Source organism: Onychostruthus taczanowskii, unplaced genomic scaffold, assembly GCF_017590055.1.
Source record: "Onychostruthus taczanowskii isolate IOZ18803 unplaced genomic scaffold, ASM1759005v1 scaffold19, whole genome shotgun sequence".
NCBI classification, from domain to species: Eukaryota; Metazoa; Chordata; class Aves; order Passeriformes; family Passeridae; genus Onychostruthus; species Onychostruthus taczanowskii.
The window spans coordinates 6,384,349-6,405,652 of NW_024499128.1; the positions used below are offsets into that span (position 1 = coordinate 6,384,349).

Genomic DNA, 21,304 nt, shown 5'->3' on the forward strand with positions numbered 1-21,304 from the left:
AGCCGCCTCTCCCTGCTGTAACTTTAAAGCTTAGACAATTAAGGGGGTAAGCATTGTTACGGGTTCTGATCTGTGGAAAAAACTGACCGAGGCAGTTTCTCCAAATCCAATATAAGAAAACCACCACTGAAAGCAAACTGCATTAGAAGTGGAGAAAAAAATTAAAGTACTTGCTGCTTTTTTGCAGGATTTTTTACAAAGAAAGACATTGCAGATTTACACGATAATGTAAAGTAAGACATTACACTATATCCTTCTCAGTTTAGGTTTGAATACATTCTTACCTAAATACATTCTTACCTAAATACATTTGAATACATTCCCATCATTTGTCTGTCCCAGGGGCTACACTTTGAGCTAAAGCAGACACTGACAGAAATGAAATGGGAAACCCAGAGAGGCAAGAGCACAACAGTAATGTGTGTTAAATAAAGTATTTAATGAAATATCAGTATCTTATCTTTATTGTTACTTAAAGGATAAAAAATTCTGTAAGAGTTTAAGAGAATACTATTGCTTCAAGAATCACTTTTGATGTGCAACATATTGTAAAGAGATTTAAAAATCTTTCAAAAGTTTAAAAATTAAAAGGTGTAGGCATTACAAGTATATTTAGAAAAAAAGTGCAAATAAAATCTGTGTCATTGAAATCTTTAAGGACTGGACTAGTAAGGCATTTAAAATATATGATAGAACAGAAATTTAAGAATTGTAGCAACAGCTGCTCATACTCTAATTTTAGCACTTAATAGTTTTATCTGTTCTCTCACACTTCATTAAGGAGTTACTTTATGATCTGCTGATATTTTTGTGTGTTTGAGCAACTTTCTATCTATGTTAACCAAGAACTGTCCTTTTCATCCCATTCTGAGAATATCTGATATCATTTGACTGTCCTGATTTAATTAAGCATGAAACTTAGAGAGTTTAGGATTCAGACAAAAAAATTGTATCCATTTTCAAGTTCTCATAGAGGGTCTGAGACACCAATTTTTTTTGTTGGAAGAATTTTCTGAATTACTAGGAACAGTTCCAAGAGAGGTCAAAGCATCTGCATTAAAGGTGAGACCACTAGATTTCTCTTTCAGAAGTGCATATTCCCACTTGAAGTATCCACAACTTTTCTTATTACCACCTTGCTTGCCAACAGGACAACAAAAAAATGCTCTGCCATGGTTCGGGCCAGCATTTGACACAGAGAGTTTTTTGGCTCTTCTGCCACAGTTACACAGAGGGGGAGTTGATTTTCCATTTCTCACAGCTCTTACAGACTCATTCAAATTGACTGTGGAGTTCAGAACTGCAGGAAATACTCTGGGCAAATTTGAACTTCTCAAAGGTAAGGAGTGATCAAAAGAGGAAGTTTTCTCTTGATATATATGAAAAGACTGCTTTTTTGCTGGTGGGCACTTTTTTGGACTAGTTTGCTTTCTTTTAGGAGCTTCTAAAGGAGTAGAGTAATTTCCAATTAATGCTGACTGTGCTGAAACAGCATTTCCCTTTGCAGATGGTAACTTAAAAGCTGAAAAATTTGAAGCCTGCCTTTGTACTGTCCCTGTATTATAGATTGTAGTATCAGGACTTTTGTAAACAACAGACCTCAGAGGTTCCATGGGTGCTACACTTTCCTCCAAACTCTGATTATCTGAACTTGTCACAGCCAATTGTTTTGAAACAGTTTCTTCTTCAGACACTGTTAGACTATCTGTGCTTGAGTCATCCTTGAGCTGAACAGAGTCTGAATTTTGTTCATATTGAGATTCTGGTATCAAAGCAACATCTTCCCAGTCTGTCAGCAGAGACAAGCACTCAGAACTGGTGCTGACGTCCCCACTGGAGAGAGTAACTGAGGGGATGGTGGTGGAGACAAGCACCAGCCCTGATCCCTGTTCTGGGAGGCTGGGCCTGGCTGTTGTCACAGGCTGCCCAATGCCTGTTGGTGCAGGACTGGGACATGGCTGTGCCGGACCCAGGAGAACAGGAAATCTGTCAGGACGTGCTGCTGAAGAGCTTTGGCATTGAGCATGGAATTCAGTCCTTGAGCTGCTGCTGGGTACAACACAGACGTCTGCAGAGGGATCAGTGCAAGTGATCTGCTGGTCCCCAGCCTGTACATTAGAATTTATCTTGTTTCCAGCAATTCTCTTGTGTTTGTTCTCAGCCAGAGGTTTTGTTTCACAAGTTCCATCTCTAGATGTTTCAGGTCTGCTCTTACTTCCCAGTGGAGTCTTGCCAGTGACATTTACAGTCAGTGTTCTGGAAATTAAATTACTCTTCTGATGTGCCTAGGGAGTCCGTAAACAAAAGCAGATTTTGGAAAGTGAATACCCAGACATTTTGGGAATAAATGCAGAAAATTAATAAGCATATCAGCCTAAGGATGTTCTTTCCAAATCACAGTCAGGATGCTGGGTTTGTTATTTGAATAGCTCACCTTTCATCTGTATTCCAGGCTACAAAGCAAGTAGACAGGGAGATATGAAGTAGTGACTAACCTTTTCCAAAGATTTAGTAACTTTCAGCACACATCCATCACAAATCAGCCTCCAAGCAAGACGAGCAGTATTCCGGGAATCATCCAACCCTTCAAAGTATGGTTATATTAATGTCTTCTTTTTGAACTGCTACTGGGAATTGTTCTTATTACTGGAAAAATGTAATCTAGGTAAGCCTTACATGAATGACAAGGAGTCACAGAACTGTGACACTTAGTCATCTAGTTCAAAAAAGGGAATGGAAGTAGAAAATTCCAAATAATTCTCTGTGCTGAAGCATCTGAAGGATTATCCATAAAGCTGAATATCTATTCACAATTTTAAATATCCTTGCTCTTTTTATTAGTCAATAAAAAAAAACCCCAAACATATTGTGATGCATTTCTCTCACATGATATTCAGATCTATCAGGTAAAATCAAGTTTCTTTATCTTCCCTCCACCTCTTTTCTTTTGCATCCTAGCAATTCATAAATTGATCTTGTGAATTCATAAATTGATACTTTTAGTAGCAGTAGAAGAGATTTCAGAAATTAAGTATGAGGTTAGAAATAAACTGATCTCAGAGCACTTTGCCTTTCTTGTTTTCATGATCTGTTGGACAGAACATGGCATAACCTGAAACAGTAGTAACAACTCCGAGTAATAACTAGCTGCTTTAGGTTGACTAGAGCTAAATAGTACTATTTAGGTTTATAAGATACATATTAAAATAAGGATCATCATGCTTACCAGAATGTTCCCGTCCTTCAAAAGCTATCCCCAAATCCTGCAAAGCTCCATTTAGCCCTTTAGGCTTTCTGTTATAGAAGGCCTAAGGAAAGAAATGCAGGTGCTTAACATGAAGCATTTAAAAATCTTTCCCTAGTGAAGCAAAGCCATTTCAGAAATATCCCCTTACAAATAATAAATCTCACAAGGCAATTAAGCAAGCTGGGTATTTGCATTTTACAGTGAGGATAAGTCCATAAGTTACTTACCCTGTTAGAAATCAGAATGGAAAGAAACATGAATCCCTTCTCTCAGTCTTAAGCAAATCCATTCTGTCTGAGCTCTGGAGCCATTTGTCTGCACTCTATGGCTTACTTACACTGATGAAAGTCTTAACAGACCAGCATTAAAGAATACAGCTATAAATAATACCTTAAGATGCAATCAAAGGCATGGGCATGAATATATTTGGCATAGGTATGGATTTTTTTGTAAATGAAAAAAGCGAGTATGACTTCTTGCTCCTAATATGAGTATCTGATTTGATCACTGCAAAGGGGGAATATTCACAGTTGATCTTTAGAGATCTAATTCTGCTGCCTACCTGTAAGGTATATAATATATATAAGGCAGCAATAAGAGCACACAAAACAACAAAAGATAGGAAGCAAGGAGAGCAAAATGTGTCAGGAAAGGAAGTGCAGCTCATAAATTCTCATAATTATCATTCTTTTATCAAACAACAATCTTTTCCTAGCATCAAGATCTCAATTCAAATTCACACAGTTCTAGGGCAATTGGTTATTGAGCAGTAACAACATGAAATAAAACCAGGTTACTCTGGTCATTGCCTTGTAAGCCCAGGTACAGTCAGCCTGAGAGGTCAGTGTGGGTAGAAATGTTTCAGTGTGCCAATCCTCTCACCCTGTAGGTCACTTTGAGATCAATCCAGGAGTTCAGAATGTCAGGTTTGCGCAGCTGCTTCCTTTTACACTCGTAGTGCAAACACACCCCCAGGTCCCAGTCTGTGCAGGGAAAGCCACAGTCAATCCACCACTGCAGAACTGAACTACAATCCACACAATGTGGCCTATGTGTCCCTTTATGTGGCCTAAAAATCTACATAAAGGGACACAACTCCAACACACTGCCAGCATCCTGTGCTGCTGGAGGGCAGCAGGCACAGGCTGTGAAGTGGCTGTCCAAGGGAAGCACTGGGCTTGCTGCAATGGGACACCAGGAGAGGCAAACCCCTGTTGTTTGTAATTAACTTCAGACAGTTAAAGATCTCAAAGAATTCATTTAGACACACTAAGAATGATCATACAGTTGACTAAAGCAGAAAAATGTAACAGCATCAGACCCTGGAGTCAAAGATGCAGCAAACATGTCAGGATTCCACGGATTTCATATTTTCAGCCTTATCTCAATATTCCACATTTTTAACACCTAATAATAGGAGTTTGGCGGTGTAGAAGTGAAGACACAATCTCACTAGTGCCACCTAATGTTATTACTGTGCAGAAAAAGCAAATGAAAATGTTATTTACCTGTCCATGTAACAAAGGCACATACTTTTGCTTCTGAAGTAGAATTACTCTGACTATCTGTATTGAACATAATTTTCTTCTCCTTTTGTATCTTTTGAATCCATTTAAAAAACTGTGATAAGCAAATGTTGAGAGGCACCCCTTGGTCAACTTGATTCTTCAAGGAATAGAACAAGAAGCATGTATGTGTTAGAACATACTGAAATTCATTTGAGGTTTATTTCTTTATAGCCTCTTTAAATAAAACAGTAAACAGCAATTATACAATTGTAAAACAATGTTAAGTCATAATTATACCTGTGTTATGCCAGTTAGTTCTGTACAGAATTCAGAGAGAATAGGATGCTCCTGGGGCTGGACATACATGTGGAATTCAGATTCAATAGCTCCTGTTGAGGTGTTTAACAGGACTGCTGGAAATTCAACTGCAACAAACACAGAGAAGAAGAAACAAAACAAACGAAACAGAACCAAAACACAAAGCCAGAAAGGTTAAAACTGTTCACAGGAATGAGACCATTTTCAGATGGGTCTCTGCCAACTTAGCATATTCCATTATTGTATTATATTATATCTATATATAGCTCAAGCATGATGCTGATAAGGCCAAGCTTGTGGGTTTGATCCCTGTGTGGATCATTCGCTTGAGAGCTGGACTAGGTGATCCTTGTTGGTCTCTTTCAGATCAGAATATTCTGTGATTTACATTTTTTATATGTGCATATATATATATGTATATGTATACATACCCACATTTATATAATTTATATGTCTATTATCCCATTACACTGGGGCTGAAACGCCAGGGGTTAAAAGGAACATAACACGAGGAAGACACACAAAGACGGCACACACGGTTCAAAGCCAGCTCGGTGCACTCACTGATCTCGGGCCCGCGCCGCCCGCGGTCCCCCCAGCACGTGGCCTCGAAGTCCAGGACGATCAGGAAGGCGAAGCGCTGCCCCGCGGCTGCCCGCGCCCCGCTCCGCGCCCGCGCGCTGCTCCGCGCCAGCCCCAGCCGCCTGCGGACACCGACCGAGCTCAGGGGCCGCCCGCCACCGCTGCGGGCCCGGACACCGCCACCACCGCGGGCCCTCCGCTCCGCGCCCGGACCGCCACCGCCCCTCCGCTCCGCGCCCAGACACCGTGCCCCGGCCCCGCACCTGGCCAGGCGCTTAGTAGCCATAGCCACCCCCGCCGCCTCAGCGGGCTGCCGCCATTTCAAAGCTCCCGCGGGCCCGCCCCCATCGCGCTCTCGGCGCTCGGCTGCTCCGGCCGCGGTCCCGGCGCCGCCCAGCGCGATCCGAGAGCCCCCGGGAGCGCGGGGCTGTGCCCGGCCGTGAGGGGCCGCCCGAGGCCGCCGCTCCCGTGCGCGCCATGGTGAAGGGGCTGGGCCTCAACGGGCGCAAGCGGCCCGGCGAGGCCGCGGAGGCGCCGCGGGCGGCGCGGAAGAGGCGGAAGGCGGATGGCGGCGGCCCGGGCCTGGGCCCCGAGGTGAGAGCCGAGCGGCCGGCGCTGGGAGGAGCGCGGTGCGGGCCCTGTGCCCCTTACGGCCGCTTCTCGGGGTGCTGCTGTGTCCCGCGTTGGGGTGCTGGAGCTCAGCAAAGCCGTGTACACCGGCAGGGTAGCGGGAGGGTCGGGTACAGCCAGTGCCTGCTGATAACAACACAATGTCCTGAGTTGTCCACATCGAGTGGCTCATCGAGTCCAGCTCCTGCCCCGGAGTTGTGGCCAGTCCAATCCCACCATGTGCCTGAGAGCATTGTCCAAACGCTTCTCGAACCTTGGCAGGTTTGGGGCCGTGACCGCTGCCCTGGGGAGCCTGTTAATGCCTTGGATTCTGCTCCAGGAGATGTGGAAAATAACTCATTTGGAGTGCTCAGCGTTGCATTTAAGGAATTTTGTTTAAAAAAAAACCCAGATACATTCTCCAATATGATCTTGTAAACAAAGCAGATCTTGAAAGGAGCGCTGTGTGTGCCCAGCACAGCACCGCTGAAGGTCGCAGAGCAGCCCCCCGGTGTCACCTCACCCGGGCACCCTGAGTCAGTGCCGGCGTCTCCAGCCTCTGAGATCAGTCCTGTTTGTACCCGGTCAGAGACAAATTCCTGGGGCTGGCAGTACCCTCTCCTTGGTGAATCAAAACCTCTGCTCTTTGTGTGGGTTTTTTTGCAAAGCTTTAATTAGGCTGTATTGAAAACAACGGTGTCATTACTTGTCTCAGCTTGAGAGACGAGGCACTAGCAATTACACCAGCCTGTGCTGTTATTGCCAGATGATTCTCAACCACTGGAACCACGAACGCTGTCACCTCTCTTTAACTTCCTTACCCAGTGACAAATGTCTTGAAGAGCACACCAGCTCAGTCCCGTGTGGGCAGGCTCTGTCCAAACTACTGAGCACACAGCTTGTTAGTGTGGGGGGGAAAAGAACTTCCAGTGGGTGTTCGTGCTGTGAGGTTTTACACTCTAGTGTGGTGTGGTGTTTTCCCCCCTGTATGCCTTGATGTCTTTTCATCACCTATAATATCTTTAAAATTTTTACGGAAGTTCTTTGGAAGAGGCCATGTGGTCAGTGGAGAGCACCAAAATGCCACATTTCCTTGCTAGTTAGCCTTTAGAAGAATTTTTGCATTTAGGCTTAAAGAACTGCTGTGTGGCACAGTCCCCACCTCATCTGCTCAGTGCTTTCTTTCTGCATCTTCCTTGGATTTTACTGAAGCGTTTTCCCCTGCAGGGGTCAGCAAAGCCTTGTGGCAGAGCAGATCCCACACTGTAGATAGTGAAAACCTCACACAGAGTGAGTCCCTCCATGTAACACTTGTACAAATGTTTGAAGCTGTGCAGCAGCAAGTGGGGGAAAGGGTTGAGAGACCAGAATATTGTGTTTGCGTATCAATTGTCTCCTAACAGCATACATCTGCTTATGTTAATCTTTATTAAATAAATCTTCGAATTTAGAGTACTGGGCTTACTGAAATGTTGGGTTAATGTAATAGTCAGTGGGATCTGATAGGAAACTGTTGCCTATAAGGGGTGGAAGAGTTAGTTTAAATGTAGCTGATTGCATCCAGGTAGTTTCTTTTTCTTTCTTTTTTCACGGCCTGTAATCACGGTGTGATTACATGAAACCTCTCTTTACCAGCATTTTCCTTTCCCCAGGAAAAGTCGTGTCATTTGTCAGCAGCTCTGCTGGGTGAGGACTCTGAAATCAGCCAGGAGCAGCTGTACGAGCTGCTGAAATACGCAGCTCTGGGGAAATGCCACAACGCAGCACAGCCCAGGTACATCCACAGCTGCAGGCAGCCTGCTCTCGTGTTCTCCTCGGTGTGAAAACATTCCTGCAGGAATATTGGCCATGCTGGGTGTGGAGCGCTCGCTGTGCAGTTGCCATAATGGCAGCCTGGATTGTGCAGATGCAGTTGTTGTTAGATTTGGCCAGGAAGCAGAATTCCTCTTCTGGCAGAAATCTTACCATTCCATAGTTTTGTTTCATGCAGTTTTGAAAAACTGAATGACTGCTGTGGAACTGAAGAAGCTCCACACACTGAGAAACAAAATACCCTGTTAAAATATTAACACAAATATTAATGCATTTCACGTTAGATATAATTGAAACAGAGTGTTCTAGAGCATTTCAGCAAAAAAAACATTTTAGTCACTTCTCCTTTTCTCTGGGCCACTTCTCAAAAGTGAAGTGAAAGGGACTTCTCAGGATTGGAAGGGAAAGGCTGTGGAGGGTTTATAACCTTGAATGGCAAAAATGAAACTAAATTAGTTAATTAAATGAAAGCCGAATGAAAGTCAAGGCAGAAAATACCCCATTTTAGATTTTAATAGTGAATAGAAAATTATTTTTTGAAACTTATTTTGATTATTTAATTCACCAGACTGCATGACTACAGTTGAAGTTGCTGGTATATTCACATTCTGATGCATATGAATGAGGTATACATGTCTTGGAATGGTATGCAGCAGAAATTTGCAATAACTCTTCTTTCTCTGTCTCCTGTACTCTGTTGCTTCCAGGAATATGTGGCTGTTCAAGATAAGCTATAAAGCCTTTTCTTATTGAAGTCATTTGGCACTTTGCCATTTACTGACTTAAAAGCTGGGCTGGTTCCAGGTTTTTTTTTTTAAGAGTGCTAGATAATTGTTTTGCTTTGATTTTTATATATATATATTTTAATTATTACTCTTTTTTAACTGCAGCTGGTGCCGTATTTATCACCAAAGCCACCTGGCTGGGGTTGTGGTTGTTGTTCTGCACGAAATGAGCCAACTGCATTTCTACAGGTTCTATTTGCAGTTCAAACACCTCCGGAGAGTGTTCCGCCATGTAAGTCCCCAGACTGCCTCACTGTCCTCTGAACTTCTGCCAGTCCTGAAACCACATCCCAGGATAATGGCTGCAGTGGAATTCCTGCCTTTTCCAAGGATGTGGCCATCCTTGACAGCAAGTGAGAGTCAGCTCACAACAAAGGACAGGGCTTTGATAATAGGAACAGGATTTCAGCACTTGTGTCTTTGAAGCTTTACCAGGTGAAATGTTCATTGATGCTTCAATCCTCTGACTGTTACGTGTCCTGCATCTACAGGATGCCAATTGGATTATAAATATCTTGGAATAATTTCAGTAATTTGGAACTTACTGTGACTGAGAAGACTCTCTATAGAGTTATGCAAGTCCCACTGGTTGAAAAACACCACTTTTATTATTTGCACTTTATGTCAAGTTTCTCCCATTTCCCAGAAAGATTATTAAAATAATTATTTTAATTTTCTTTCTTACAAGCAATATTTTTGAAAGAAGATAGAAAGAAACTAGGACTTGAATTTAAGCTTCTAGAGAGTTCTTCCTGAACTACAGCAAATGTAAATCACAACTTAACTGGAAAGACTGGAACTAGCTTTAGTTTCTATCAAGGAAGGTCTTGAGATTTGCCTTTCTTGATCATATCAGGCAAGGCAAATCTGTCCTGTAGTACAAAGAATCCTGTATCATCCCTCATTAGGACAGGTTTGATTTGTGTTGACTGTCTACTTGCTAAAACACCATATGTATTTCCACTATTTTTTTTTTCATCCTCCTCTGAATTTGGCTGGCTTGGGGATCAATGAACCCCTAATTTTCTTCTTATCTCTGCTTGTCTTTCAAAGTCACTAACATGTTTTCACATTTTCTTTTTTCAGAGATTCACATTAGCACCTTCTGCTAACTTCCCAGTCAGCCTGTATGGAGAAGGAACAAACCTGAAATCTCAAAACACTCCACAAGGTATTTTGTTTGGGTTTGCATTGTCTCTTTCAAGGCAATGACTCACTTTGAACAGAAATTTATGACTTTGCATCCTCTGCAATCCCAGTGCTGCCATGGTAAACTTGTTTAGAAAGGAACACATGCAATGGCTTAAACCATGAGACTTCTTACCCTGACTAGCTCAGTAACTCATGTTGGGCTGATTGTCAAAGTGAATGCAAAATGAGAGAAAGTTTTTAACATATTTAATCCCAATCCCTGCTGCTTTACTACCCATTCTAAGATGTATCTAATCAAAGAGACAGAGATATAAATTAGGTTTGAGCTAAGAAGACTGTCTTTTTCTTTGACCCTCTCTCTCTCTCTTTAGTCTGTTGTTCCAGGTAGTGATTTGGAATGGTGCAGCCTCTTAAGTGTTGATCTGATGCAGAAACTCAGCTTGACAGATACTTCTGTATTTTACAGGCTTGACTTCCACCAGCAGTGAATGCATTGCTAAAAGCTCAGACTTGCAATGTGACCCCATCATTCAGAGATATGGAGAAAAAAAACAAGGCCTTACAAGCTATACTCTAACTTTAGAAGAGCAGAAAAAAAATGACTATCCCATAAAAGGTCAGGTTTTGGGTGAGGGCTGTTTACTTGTTTTATTGTGTTGGGGGTTGTTTTTAGTTTTAACTGTTTAGTGATACTTTTTGTCATATGAGTTGTAGAAGAAAGGTCTTCTTATTCCCAGGTGTGTTTTCCCTCCAGGTTCCCCTGGATGCAAGGGCTACATCTCCACAGAGTGTGATCAGCAGAGGACAGACAGCAGCCCCCTCTTTGGTCTGGATTGTGAAATGGTAAAAATCAGTGTGTGTGGCCTTACCAAATTGAGTCAGGCACCCAGCTCTTATCAGCTCTTCCCAAGTAAACCAATCACTTGTATTTGTTAAACCACTTTTTGTATCTTAATATCTGCTGCCAGTTCCTTCCTTGATGGAACCAGTGCTAATGCAGCCATGGAGAGGTCCCAGCAGTAGTTCTGGCTGTGAGACAGAAATAATATCCTGAGCAGAGAGCTCAGTTCTGCTGGCTCCCAGAGCAGCAGCTGGATCTTCCAGGCCTGTCAGCAATGCTGCATGAGACTGCTGTGGAATTCCTCCTCAGCTCTCTCCAAGGTTTGAGAAAGGAAAGACTGTCACACATCTTTCCTTTGGCAGCTGCTTGGTGAAGAGTCCATCTTTATAGCCCTGCAGAGATGCCTGTTTGGCACCAGCATTAAGTAACTATTGATACAACCTGGGCTCTGCCTTTACACTGTACAATGTCTCTGGAGCTGGTGCTGTCAGTGGTATTTGTGCAGTGCAGAGCACAGTTTGACTCTGTGAAATCAGCACTTTACAATGTTTTTCTGTGCCATGCTTGCCTGTGTGTTTGCTGTGCTTGCAGTGCACATTTAACAATTAGAATGAAGCACAGTAGAGTATAAACCCACCAGCTGTGAGTGGTAGATCTCTAAGTCAAGGAACTCCTTCCCAGTGATGCTGCTGCAGCCAAAGCAAATGTTAGTTAAGGTTTTTGAGTGGCAGCATCGTGCTGATTCAACAACTGCCTCTGCTTCTTCCTGCCAGTGCCTGACTGCGAAAGGGAACAAAGTCACCCGTGTGTCTTTGGTGGATGCACAGGGTCAGTGCCTCCTGAATGAGCTGGTCAAACCTGAGAGCACAGTGGTGAACTACCGCACCAGGTCACTTGCACAAACCTTTCTTATCTCTTTGTGTTTCAGAGCTGCTCCCCTTTCACATTCAGTCTGTTACACAGGACCTTTCAGAAACCCCTTGGTTTGCACAGATGCCTGCTGCATTTCCCTCAGTGTTAGGAATACAGTTCTTGCTGTTACTGAAGTGACCAACGTTATGTGTACAATGTGCTGCACAGTGCCTGTGGGGCTGCCAGGCAGAACCATTGCCATTCTGCAGTGTCCATGGGAAAGTTCTGCTACTAATTAATGATACACAGTACAAGTTGCTCTTCACTCATGGTTATAAAATAAGATGGGAGTCCATAGCTGAATTTGCTCATATGTAAAAAATGCATAGAGCTTGTACACACCTTCAGGGTGGGGCTCAGGATTATATCAAAAGCAGGCAAAACTCAAGGCTTGTCTTCTTCAAAACTTCACCTGGCTTTTTCCAGGAGGTGCTGTCCCAGTCCCCTTAGGTTACTTGGAAGCATCTCCTTCCACCATCAGACTTGCAGTATTTCCTTACCTGTGCTATCTGATGCCAACTGTATCATTAAGAATACCTGGGAGAAATAAACTTTTGAAACAGCACTCTTAGCAGTTTAGCTGCAGTATATCCTCTGATGTTGGAACAGTAAATAGCATTCTGTCATTAGCTACACTGAGTTCATATTTTACAGGACCTGCTTGTAATGTTTTCCAGCATACACTGTTGCTAATGTATTGCTTTTAACTCACCCAACTTTTGTTTTGAAGATTCTCAGGAATCACAAGGAAAATGCTTCTTCCAGTGAAGACAAGACTGTCAGACATCCAAACCAGGCTAAAAAAAATGCTTCCCCATGATGCAGTGTTGGTGGGTCATTCTTTAAATTCTGATCTTCAGGCTTTGGAAGTGAGTATGTTTTTAACTGTTTTTCCCGACCCTGTGTTACTCATTTCACACCTGAAACTCTTTAACTATTGTTCTTTTTATTAGTGAACACTTGTTAATTACTTTTTATTATGAATGGCCCTATGTTTGTAAGGCTTAAAAGTCAAGAACTCTCTTTACAGCTATAAAATTTGCAAGGGGCTGTTCAGAACCCTAAAGAGAGAAGTCTGTCCAGACACAGATATTGTTGCAAGTGCAGCTTTACTCCTCTGCTTCAGCCAGATGCTTCTGATAGCTCTGTCCCAGGGAGAACTGAAGTCCTTTCTGTGGGTAATTTAACCAATCTAAAATGCTTGAATCATAATTAATCTTTCTAACCCAATCTAGATCTTCCCACTAGAGTGGGAAGTAGAAAGGAGAGTTGGACTTGTTTCATTATTCCTTTTGCTCTCTTGTGAATGAGGTATCTGTCAGGGAGAAGCTGGCAACTGAAATTAAAAGGCAGAGACACAGAAAATTGTGGAGTTACTGTCCAGTTCTGTATGTGTGCGTTCTTAAACTAAAGTGGTGATGATTTTTCTCCTCCAGATGATCCACCCCAGCGTTATTGATACTTCACTGCTTTTTGCCAGAAGTGAAGGCCGAAGATATAAGCTAAAATTTCTAGCCAAAGCTGTTTTAGGGTAAGGTTATTACTGTGTACTGTCATGGGAAAGATTAGAAACTGTCATAGTGGGTCATAGGGTCTTGATCTGCTGCTAACAGTATCAGAATTATTATTTTGTTACTAAGATTCAAAAGAAAGGAGCAGGTTGTGCAAGTTAGACACAGTAAAAAGGAATTTACTGGCTGCTTGAAACATCAGGCAGCATAATAAATGGGCTTGTCTTTGAGCTAGCAGGAATGCTGTGACCCAACCAGATCTGAGTCCCAGCAAAACTCACCTTCCTGCAGGGCTGTAGAGGTATTGAGTTGTAGAACAACAGAGGCACTCTGGCTCACACAGGTGAGAGCTCTTTCAGTTGGCCACAAAGAAAGGTTAAAATGCATGAAAGTCTGATTTCCTGACTTAAATCATATTTCTCAGTGTGTCAGCTACCACTGGATAGTATCTTAGTGAGATCATTCTCCCCATGCTCACAGTGAATGGTAATACTCTGCAGTGCCAACCTGCACTGAACTGGAGGTTGCTTTCCTCTCTGTGTGCAAATTGTGAGTTGGGCCATTGGTTGAGAAAGAAGTAAAATTTAAAGATAGTCATGCATCAGAGTAGCAAGTATTAGCACTGCTTCTGTCAAATTTCACCTGTGCTTGGCACTGGTGAGGCCACACCTCAAGTGCTGTGTCCAGTTCTGTGCCCTCAGTTTGGGAAAGAAGTTGAGACACTTGAGAACATCCAGAGGAGGCAACGAGGCTGATGAGGGGCTGGGAACAGTAACCCTGAGAGGAACGACTGGGGGAGCTGGGGGTGTTCAGCCTGGAGAACAGGAGACTCAGGGGTGATCTTAACACTCTCTACAACTTCCTGAAAGGCGATGTAGTCAGGTGGGGTTGGTCTCTTTCTCCAGGCAACAACTGACAGAACCAGAGGACACAGTCTTAAGCTGTGTCAAGGAAAGTACAGGTTGGATATTAGGAAAAAGTTTTTTACAGAAAGAGGGATAAAGTACTGGAATGGCCTGCCCAGGGAGGTGGTGGAGTCACCGTCCCTGGATGTGTTTAAAAAAAGCCTGGATGTGGCACTCAGTGCCATGGTTTAGTTGAGGTGTTAAAGCATAGGTTGGACTCAATGGTCTTGAAGATCTCTTCCAACCTAGTAATTCTGTGATTCTGTAAATTCCATAAACCATTTTGCTCAACATTGCAAAAACATTTCTTGCAGTAACTTTTGGGAATATTTCACAAGAATGCTGCTGCACAGAACTGAAATCCTTTTTGGAGAGGGGAAAGCTCTTTTGCCTGAAAAGGACCCAGTTTAGAAAAGACAGGATGTTGGTCAGTGTGGAAAAACAGATAACCTGCCTGTACACCTAATTTTGATGCCCTAGGAAGGAGATTCAGTGTGAACAGAAGCTTGGGCATGATCCTACAGAAGATGCTAGAGCTGCACTGGAGTTAGCTCAATTCTTCATTGAGCAAGGACCAACAAAGGTATTTATATCTAATTAAGATTTCTGTCCTAAACTACAGAACTTAATGTTGTTGTGCTTTTGAAGGAAAAAATCCTCCACTCCTGCCCATCCTCCTATCGATTTAAAAGAGAAAATGGAGCTGTGATAGAGGGCCCAGTTTTGACAGCTCGTTGTTTCCAGCCTGTATCCAGGTACCTGGATCACCTGGGCACTACCAGTGCTCAGTACTCACTGACATCAGCCAGCATTGCTGCTGATCCTGAAGAGGGGCCCTGGGTAAAGAAGGACTGAGACATTTCCAGCCTGCAGGAATGCCTGTAATTTTTCTAGATCAAAGAAGAGAGAGACCTTGTGTGTTGTGGTAGTGATTCAGCTGGTTTTATGAGTCCCTTGTGCTGTTGATTTCTGAGAGAACTTTTTTGGAGATGACTCCCTGTTGATGCTGTGAGTGCTGCATGCTTGAAAATGACAACAGAAAATAATAAGGCAAGAAATTAATGTCCATGTTTCTTCACTGCTGGAGTGTGCCTGCATGACTCACAGGGAAAGCACAGGCTTTTTGTCAGCTACAATTAGCTGATGAGATGAAAGCCAGCTAATAATCTTCTTCCTTCCTTAAGGTAGCAGAACTAAACTTGGAGATGCTTCTGACAGCTGAAAAACTGGCTGAGGTCTCACAGAACAAAGCTGTGCCACAGCCACAAGGACGTGGGTTCCAGGAAGAGCTGAATGAGCCTCCACCATTATCCAAACCATGGTAATAAGATTCTCAAATATGTATGTTTTTCCTTTGGTTGAATCCTCAGTAAAATCAAACAAGTGCCTTATGTTTTTCAGAAGCCATCAGGATCTTCAGACAGACACAAATAATTGCAGCATAGTGCTGAAAAATTTTAAGCAGTTTCATCTTAAATTTCACAGAGTATTTCCTAGGCTTCTTTTGATGTTGTGGACAAGAGCATTCTTTCAAATTTCTTAACTGCATTGTAATTCTCTGACAAACATTTCTTGAAAGTTTTTATTCCCCATATTGAAAAATATTGTGATTCACAGTGTACTTCTCTCTGCTAGTTTTTTAGATTGTCTGCAGGTGACTGGCCAGAAACCCCTCCTTTTGGGCAGACAGGGATTAGACTCTTCTGGCCTGTGTCAGAGTAACCTGAGCACTTCAAACAAACAGGTGAATGGACTGAGAGTGGGTTGGTCTGAGCATCAAAATAGTTCAAAGTCGTTCTTGTTGTGGGAGTGGGTAGATGAGTCCTATTTTAAAAGCTGACTGACAGTACTGTTAGCAATAGTGTTAATACCAGGTTAGCTAAATCCATTTGAGCATTTCGGAAATGAGCTTTGATCCTCTGCATCCTCTCATGACTCACCAAAGAAGAATTTCTGCCTGAGGACTTTCTCGGACAATAATGAAAATTAAAGTTGGGAATTAAATTCAATAGCCTTGTTTTTGATCCTCTGCAGTACAATTGTCTTTGAGCCTTGTTTGTTCTTGTCCCTCCAGATCCTTCAGAGAGCCTTGGAAGATGTTCCCCTGTCCAAATTCAGTATCATTCAGTTCAGTTTGGGTCCAGAGTACCTTGCATCTCACCTTCATGCTGGACTTCATGAAAAGGTATTATTTTTTGTTTGAGAATAGTCTTCATGCTGAGCTTGTAGAGAGAGGTGATTTATCAGGAGGCACTGAGTAGTTAGTTCCTTTGCTTTGTGAAGTGCCTTCTCTAATCTGTGTTCCAACAGGTGAGAAGCAAGCTGACTGACATGCTGACAATTTACGCAGGTCCTTTTGAAGAAAACTTTTGCATCAAGTCTGTGAAGAAAGAGTTTGGGAGGTGTGGACCAATCCAGTCCCTTACAGTGGTAACTGAAACATTCCAGGTGAGGAGCACTCAAAGGTTGCAGACAGGTCTGGAAGGTTGGAGTAAATTCTTGGAAAGATACGGATTAGAACCAAAGAAATACCAGTTATTCTGTTTGGAGGGGTTTTTGTGGTAGTTTAGTCATCAACTACAATCATTCAGGGTACCTAAAAAGCTGCTCCACATAATGACAAGAACAAGTGCAGCTCATGTGCTGCTCAGAGGACTTTGAGCGCTGGGGAAGCTGTGGTGATTTTTGTCCTTCTAAAGAGAACTGACATTAAGTCCTTTAATAGCCAAAGGAGAAAAAAAGGGTAGTATTAATTGAAGAGTTAATTGGAGAGGGTTTTAAACAGCTGGAGTATGTGGAGTATTACATATTTTACCCTCAAACTTTTTTTATATTATTCTAGTTTTAAAAGAAAGCAAAACATTATGGAGAGCTGACTTTTTAAAAGGGAGGGCTACTGTGTCTCACTGATAAACCTGAAGTATCTCACTCTGCTATTTCAAGCCATATGTGTGTATCCAGTATGAAGTGCTGGAAGCTGCCCAGCTTGCTGTGGAAAGCCTGAATGGAGCTGAGGTAGCAGGATCCTGCATTAAGGTAAAGGCACACAGCAAAAGTTATGTTCAGCCGAGGCACAGCCTCCAATACATCTGAAACATCACAGCATTGTGTTTGAGCAAATGCTTGTGCTGTTACAATCTCCCTGTCCTTGCACTATTCAGGGCCACTGGCAGAAAGGAAGTGGCTAGATCCCTTTTGTTTTTCCTTTCTGCCTATCAGCAGAAGGGAGTTAGAAAGAATTCTGACCTCCAGAAGCAGCTTGAAAAGGCAGATCCAAGTAAGAGGGCTATATAGAGTATGGCATTTTAGTTTTATAGTTTTATGATCTCCCTTTATCATGACTAATTAAGTTGGCCTTCATTAGTCATATTTATTTCAAGTGATGAAAAAGAACCTGTCTACTTTTGATAATGGAAGAAAAATACTTTAAAATAGAAGCTCAGAACACAGAGCAGTGTAGGCTGACATGCTTTTTATTCCTGTTGCATCCACCCCAGGTCCAGAGACCAGTCACTGCAGCAATGCTGGACTGCAATGTTCTGATTAAGGAATTAGAACTGGATGTAGAAAATGAAGGTGTGATTTATGTGGCTGGTCTAAAGAAGTCATTAACAGAGACAGACTTGCAAGAAGAATTCAGCCAGTTGAAAGACCTGGAAACACTGTTCTTGCCAAAGGATCTTCAGAGTGGAAAGCACAGGAACTGCTGTTTCCTCAGTAAGTAGCTTCACACACAGCCTGCATATTTCCTTCAAAGAAGCTCATTCAGCAGCCCCTGGGACTTTGCACAGACACAGCAAGAGCTACCAGAACCCAGGTAGGCTCCAAGGGACAGTATTGAAAATGCTCCAGTGAAAGCACTTGTTGTTTGGAGGAGCACTTTACAGTTAAATATTTAAGAGGAAAAAACACATGCTTAATAAAACCCCCAAATATTTGCTTAGAAAAATTCCAGGGTAACTAATGGGCCCCAGTACTTCCATGTGAGGGGTGGCCACAGTGCAGCTTCACACAGCCCAGTAATCACCTCTGAAAGGTGGGAACAGCTCAGTGAGGGCTGCTGCAGCCAACTGGCATTTCTAGTCTGATGTTTATCTGTAGCAAGATGAGGATCTGCTTGCTGCAGTGATTTGTTTCTCATCTCCCTCCTGCTCCACACCTTTAGCCCTGCCTTGGAGGTGCCAAGGAGGGCAGCAACAGCATTGCCAGACCACATTCCCTTTTCTTTGCATTTCAGAATTCCAGAAAACCCAGAGTGCTGTGGATGCCCTTGAAGCTATAAATGGATGGACCATGAAGGGCAGCGAGCTAAGAAGTAGGAATGCCCTTGCTCCAGGTCACCTCTGGAGATGGATTTGGCAAATGAATCACAGCAGTGGGAAGCAAGGAAAACACATCTTTTATGAGAAAATGGAGCAGCTGTCTGACTCTGTGAGTGTGAGGCTCTGCTGATGTTTGCTGCAGCTAGTGAGGAGGGACTGCTCTGGGGACCTGAGAGGTAACTTTGAGGTGTAGAGCTGCTTGTGACAGAAGGATCTCCTTGTGCTGGAGCAAAGGAGCTGCCAAGGATCAGTGCCCACAGAGCAGCTTGAGAGATAATACCACATGAAATAATGTGATGTTTGCAGGGCACTGCATAACATTAAAAGCAGCATTGCTGCACAGGGCAGTGGGTGCTGCTGTCCAGGAACTGAGACCTGGCACTGGAGAGCTGACAGGGCACAGGGAGAGGTGAGTGGCTGTGTGGCTGCACAGGAAAGAAGAGCTCTAGCTGAGAGCTCTGGAGGTGCAGCTCCCATTTTTGCCATGGAGCCATTTGAGCAGGGCCTGTGGTTCTCCCTGCAGCTGGGCCACTGCACTGCCAAGTGCCAGGCAGGAGCAGCATCACTGCTGCCCTCACCTGTGCCATCCCCACACACTTAGAAGTATCATTGCTGATGAATGGGGGACTTTAATGCTTCTATTCTCTTATGCAGGAGCAGGATCTAAGGAAAAAGGTGAAGAAGTTAGACCACCATATCAAAAAGCTCTATAGAAGCCTGCAGAATAACACCCTGTGCATTGTTCTCTTTCCTGGAGTGAACAGGTAACTTGCTATCTCTTTTGGAAAGAACCAAGGAAAATACAGAGCTGAATATTTTTATATTAATCTATTAAAAATTAAAGCCCTGCACAAGGAAGAGAAAGCCCAAGAGAAAGGCTGAAGAAGCTGTTGTAATTAATCTGACTTTCATGTTTGGTCAATAAAACCTCAGCCCTACATTCTGCCCACAGTTGATGTACCTGAGGGTCCACAGTGTTGATTAATTGTACAGATCAGCTGTACAAGTGATCTTATCAGCTCACCCACCTCCCCCCGAGGATGTTTCATCCCCTTTGACAGTGAAATGAGTTCTATGTGGCTGTGAGAGAATCAAGCAGTTTCCACAGCAGGCAGGAGTTTTTGGGGTGTTTGGTTTCTAAAACCACCTAATTACTGCAGCCAAGGTCTCGCCTACCAGCTGTTGTGTTGTTGTACCCCACACTGTGCTTCAGCCACAGCTGATCAAGGAGGTGGTTCCTGCCCTTGTTCTCATGTGATGGACAAAAACGAGAAAACCCAAATTTGTTCAGAGTCCTTCAGCTTTTGTAGGAAGGAGCAAGTTGTGAATGTGAGTCGGGCTGCAGCACTGCTGGTGTCAGGGATGCTTCCCTGGAGTGGTCTTCCTGCATTTCAGCCCCTGGGCCTGAACTGCCACAGTCTCACTGTTTAATTATTAACCAGAAAGCAAAGCCCTGGTTACTGAGGACACACTCACTTCAACAGCCTTCAGTGTTCTCACTGCCACTGGTCAGCCTAATAAGGTGACATCTACCTTTCTGCTGCCTTCTTTGGGCTAAAACTGCATCTGTTTGTGCATTTCATTTTGAGCAGTCATTTGCCTCTCTACACCCTGCATCACCTCAGGTACCCTGCACACTCAGCTGTCACCCCACAGGAAGGTTTGAGGCAAGGATGGCTGTGAGTTCAGTCACACCATGTGTCCTTTGCAGCAGAGTCACTGGGCTCAGCACGTCCCAATTTACTTTTCAAGGGCCATTTCCAACTATTCTTGCTTAGCACAATCTTCCATCATCAAGGGGTAGGAATCCCACCAGCCAAACAGGTGGATTCAGGAATCTGCATCCACAGGGAGCCTGTGGAAGCCCACAGAGCTTGGCTCACACTCTCAGGCTGCTGAGTGCGTTGGACGGGAGCTCCATCTCAGGCTGGGAAGAGATTTCTTGCCAAGTGTGAGGTTCCTATATTACTGTTTCCCTGAGGACCAACAGTTCAGAGGAGGCTTCTTGATTAAAAAGGATGCCACGTAATTGTGGGGTGGAAAAAGAATTAATTTTTCAATGTGCTGACCTGGGGGGTTGCAGGCCTCTCAGTGCCAGCCCAGCACAGTTATGTGCATGAAGGCTGAGCTGAGCAGAACTAACACACTTCTTGTTTGTGTTGCAGCACACATGGATCACAATCCGGCCTTGGTCTGATGGGAATAAAAGATGATGAAGGGAGGAGTGCTTGTTAAACTGCCAAGTTTTTAAGCAAAGTCTTTTGTTAAGATATTTTTAATTACTTTAAATATTGATGTCTTTGTAAAGATCTCTTACCATAAGAACAATAGGCTTTTACTCTGTATCTTCTAAAATGTCTAAAAATAAAAGCCATTCAAAGTGTCTTAAAGCACAAACCCTTTTCCATTAACCCTTCTTGCTGTGGGAAGGCCGAGCCAGGCAGGGCTTGGCAGCGCTGAGGCCAACTGGAGCAGTGCTCCACAGGAGCTGGGCAGGACTGCCCTGTGGATGTCATTCCCTGCTGGACACCAAGGTACCAGGAACATCCCAGGCCATAAACCAGCCAGCCAGGTCAGAGCAGAAGCTGCAGCAGCTGCTCAGCAGTTAACAGCTACCCCAGGAACTGCGTGGATTTCTGGAACTGCGCGGAGCCAGCTCCTGAGCTGGAGCCGCTGCCTCCTTTCCGGGAAAGTGCTGTACTTAGTCCATGGAAAGGAGGAATCAGTGATTCATACTTCTTGGACAATCTCCACTTTCTCCTCCCTCCGTGACCACCCCCACCTTCCCCTCACACACAAA

General features: G+C 43.6%; 2 protein-coding genes across 2 annotated transcripts; one reads left to right on the forward strand and one right to left on the reverse strand.

Moving 5' to 3' along the window:
• Positions 1–529: 529 nt before the first annotated feature.
• On the reverse strand, positions 530–6,026 carry ERI2 (ERI1 exoribonuclease family member 2). Its single transcript, XM_041401858.1, has 8 exons — positions 5,919–6,026; positions 5,638–5,777; positions 5,053–5,180; positions 4,756–4,912; positions 4,130–4,230; positions 3,227–3,308; positions 2,496–2,584; positions 530–2,285 (listed from the first exon to the last, which is right to left on the reverse strand). The coding sequence occupies exons 1-8, from the start codon at positions 5,939–5,941 to the stop codon at positions 960–962; spliced, it is 2,046 nt and encodes a 681-aa protein (XP_041257792.1). The 5' UTR covers positions 5,942–6,026; the 3' UTR covers positions 530–959.
• A 22-nt stretch (positions 6,027–6,048) lies between these two features.
• REXO5 (RNA exonuclease 5) lies at positions 6,049–20,884 on the forward strand. The gene is made up of 19 exons (XM_041401859.1): positions 6,049–6,249; positions 7,917–8,038; positions 8,967–9,093; positions 9,948–10,032; positions 10,480–10,629; positions 10,768–10,856; positions 11,628–11,743; positions 12,497–12,635; positions 13,203–13,297; positions 14,663–14,765; positions 15,367–15,503; positions 15,818–15,926; positions 16,257–16,367; positions 16,493–16,630; positions 17,126–17,218; positions 17,680–17,899; positions 18,420–18,613; positions 19,159–19,268; positions 20,670–20,884. The coding sequence occupies exons 1-19, from the start codon at positions 6,133–6,135 to the stop codon at positions 20,737–20,739; spliced, it is 2,325 nt and encodes a 774-aa protein (XP_041257793.1). The 5' UTR covers positions 6,049–6,132; the 3' UTR covers positions 20,740–20,884.
• The last annotated feature ends 420 nt before the right edge of the window (positions 20,885–21,304 follow it).

Excerpts from the sequence above, each read along its gene's own strand:
- ERI2 (XM_041401858.1), bottom strand. The coding sequence starts at position 5,941 with ATGGCTACTAAGCGCCTGGCCAG. Across the intron at positions 3,309-4,129 it reads ATCTCAAAGTGACCTACAGG|GCCTTCTATAACAGAAAGCC; the intron begins GTGAGAGGATTG and ends TTCTTTCCTTAG. Across the intron at positions 2,585-3,226 it reads TGAAGGACGGGAACATTCTG|GGTTGGATGATTCCCGGAAT; the intron begins GTAAGCATGATG and ends CATACTTTGAAG.
- REXO5 (XM_041401859.1), top strand. The coding sequence starts at position 6,133 with ATGGTGAAGGGGCTGGGCCTCAACGGGCGCAAGCGGCCCGGCGAGGCC. Across the intron at positions 10,857-11,627 it reads TTGGTCTGGATTGTGAAATG|TGCCTGACTGCGAAAGGGAA; the intron begins GTAAAAATCAGT and ends TCTTCCTGCCAG. Across the intron at positions 11,744-12,496 it reads GTGGTGAACTACCGCACCAG|ATTCTCAGGAATCACAAGGA; the intron begins GTCACTTGCACA and ends TTTGTTTTGAAG.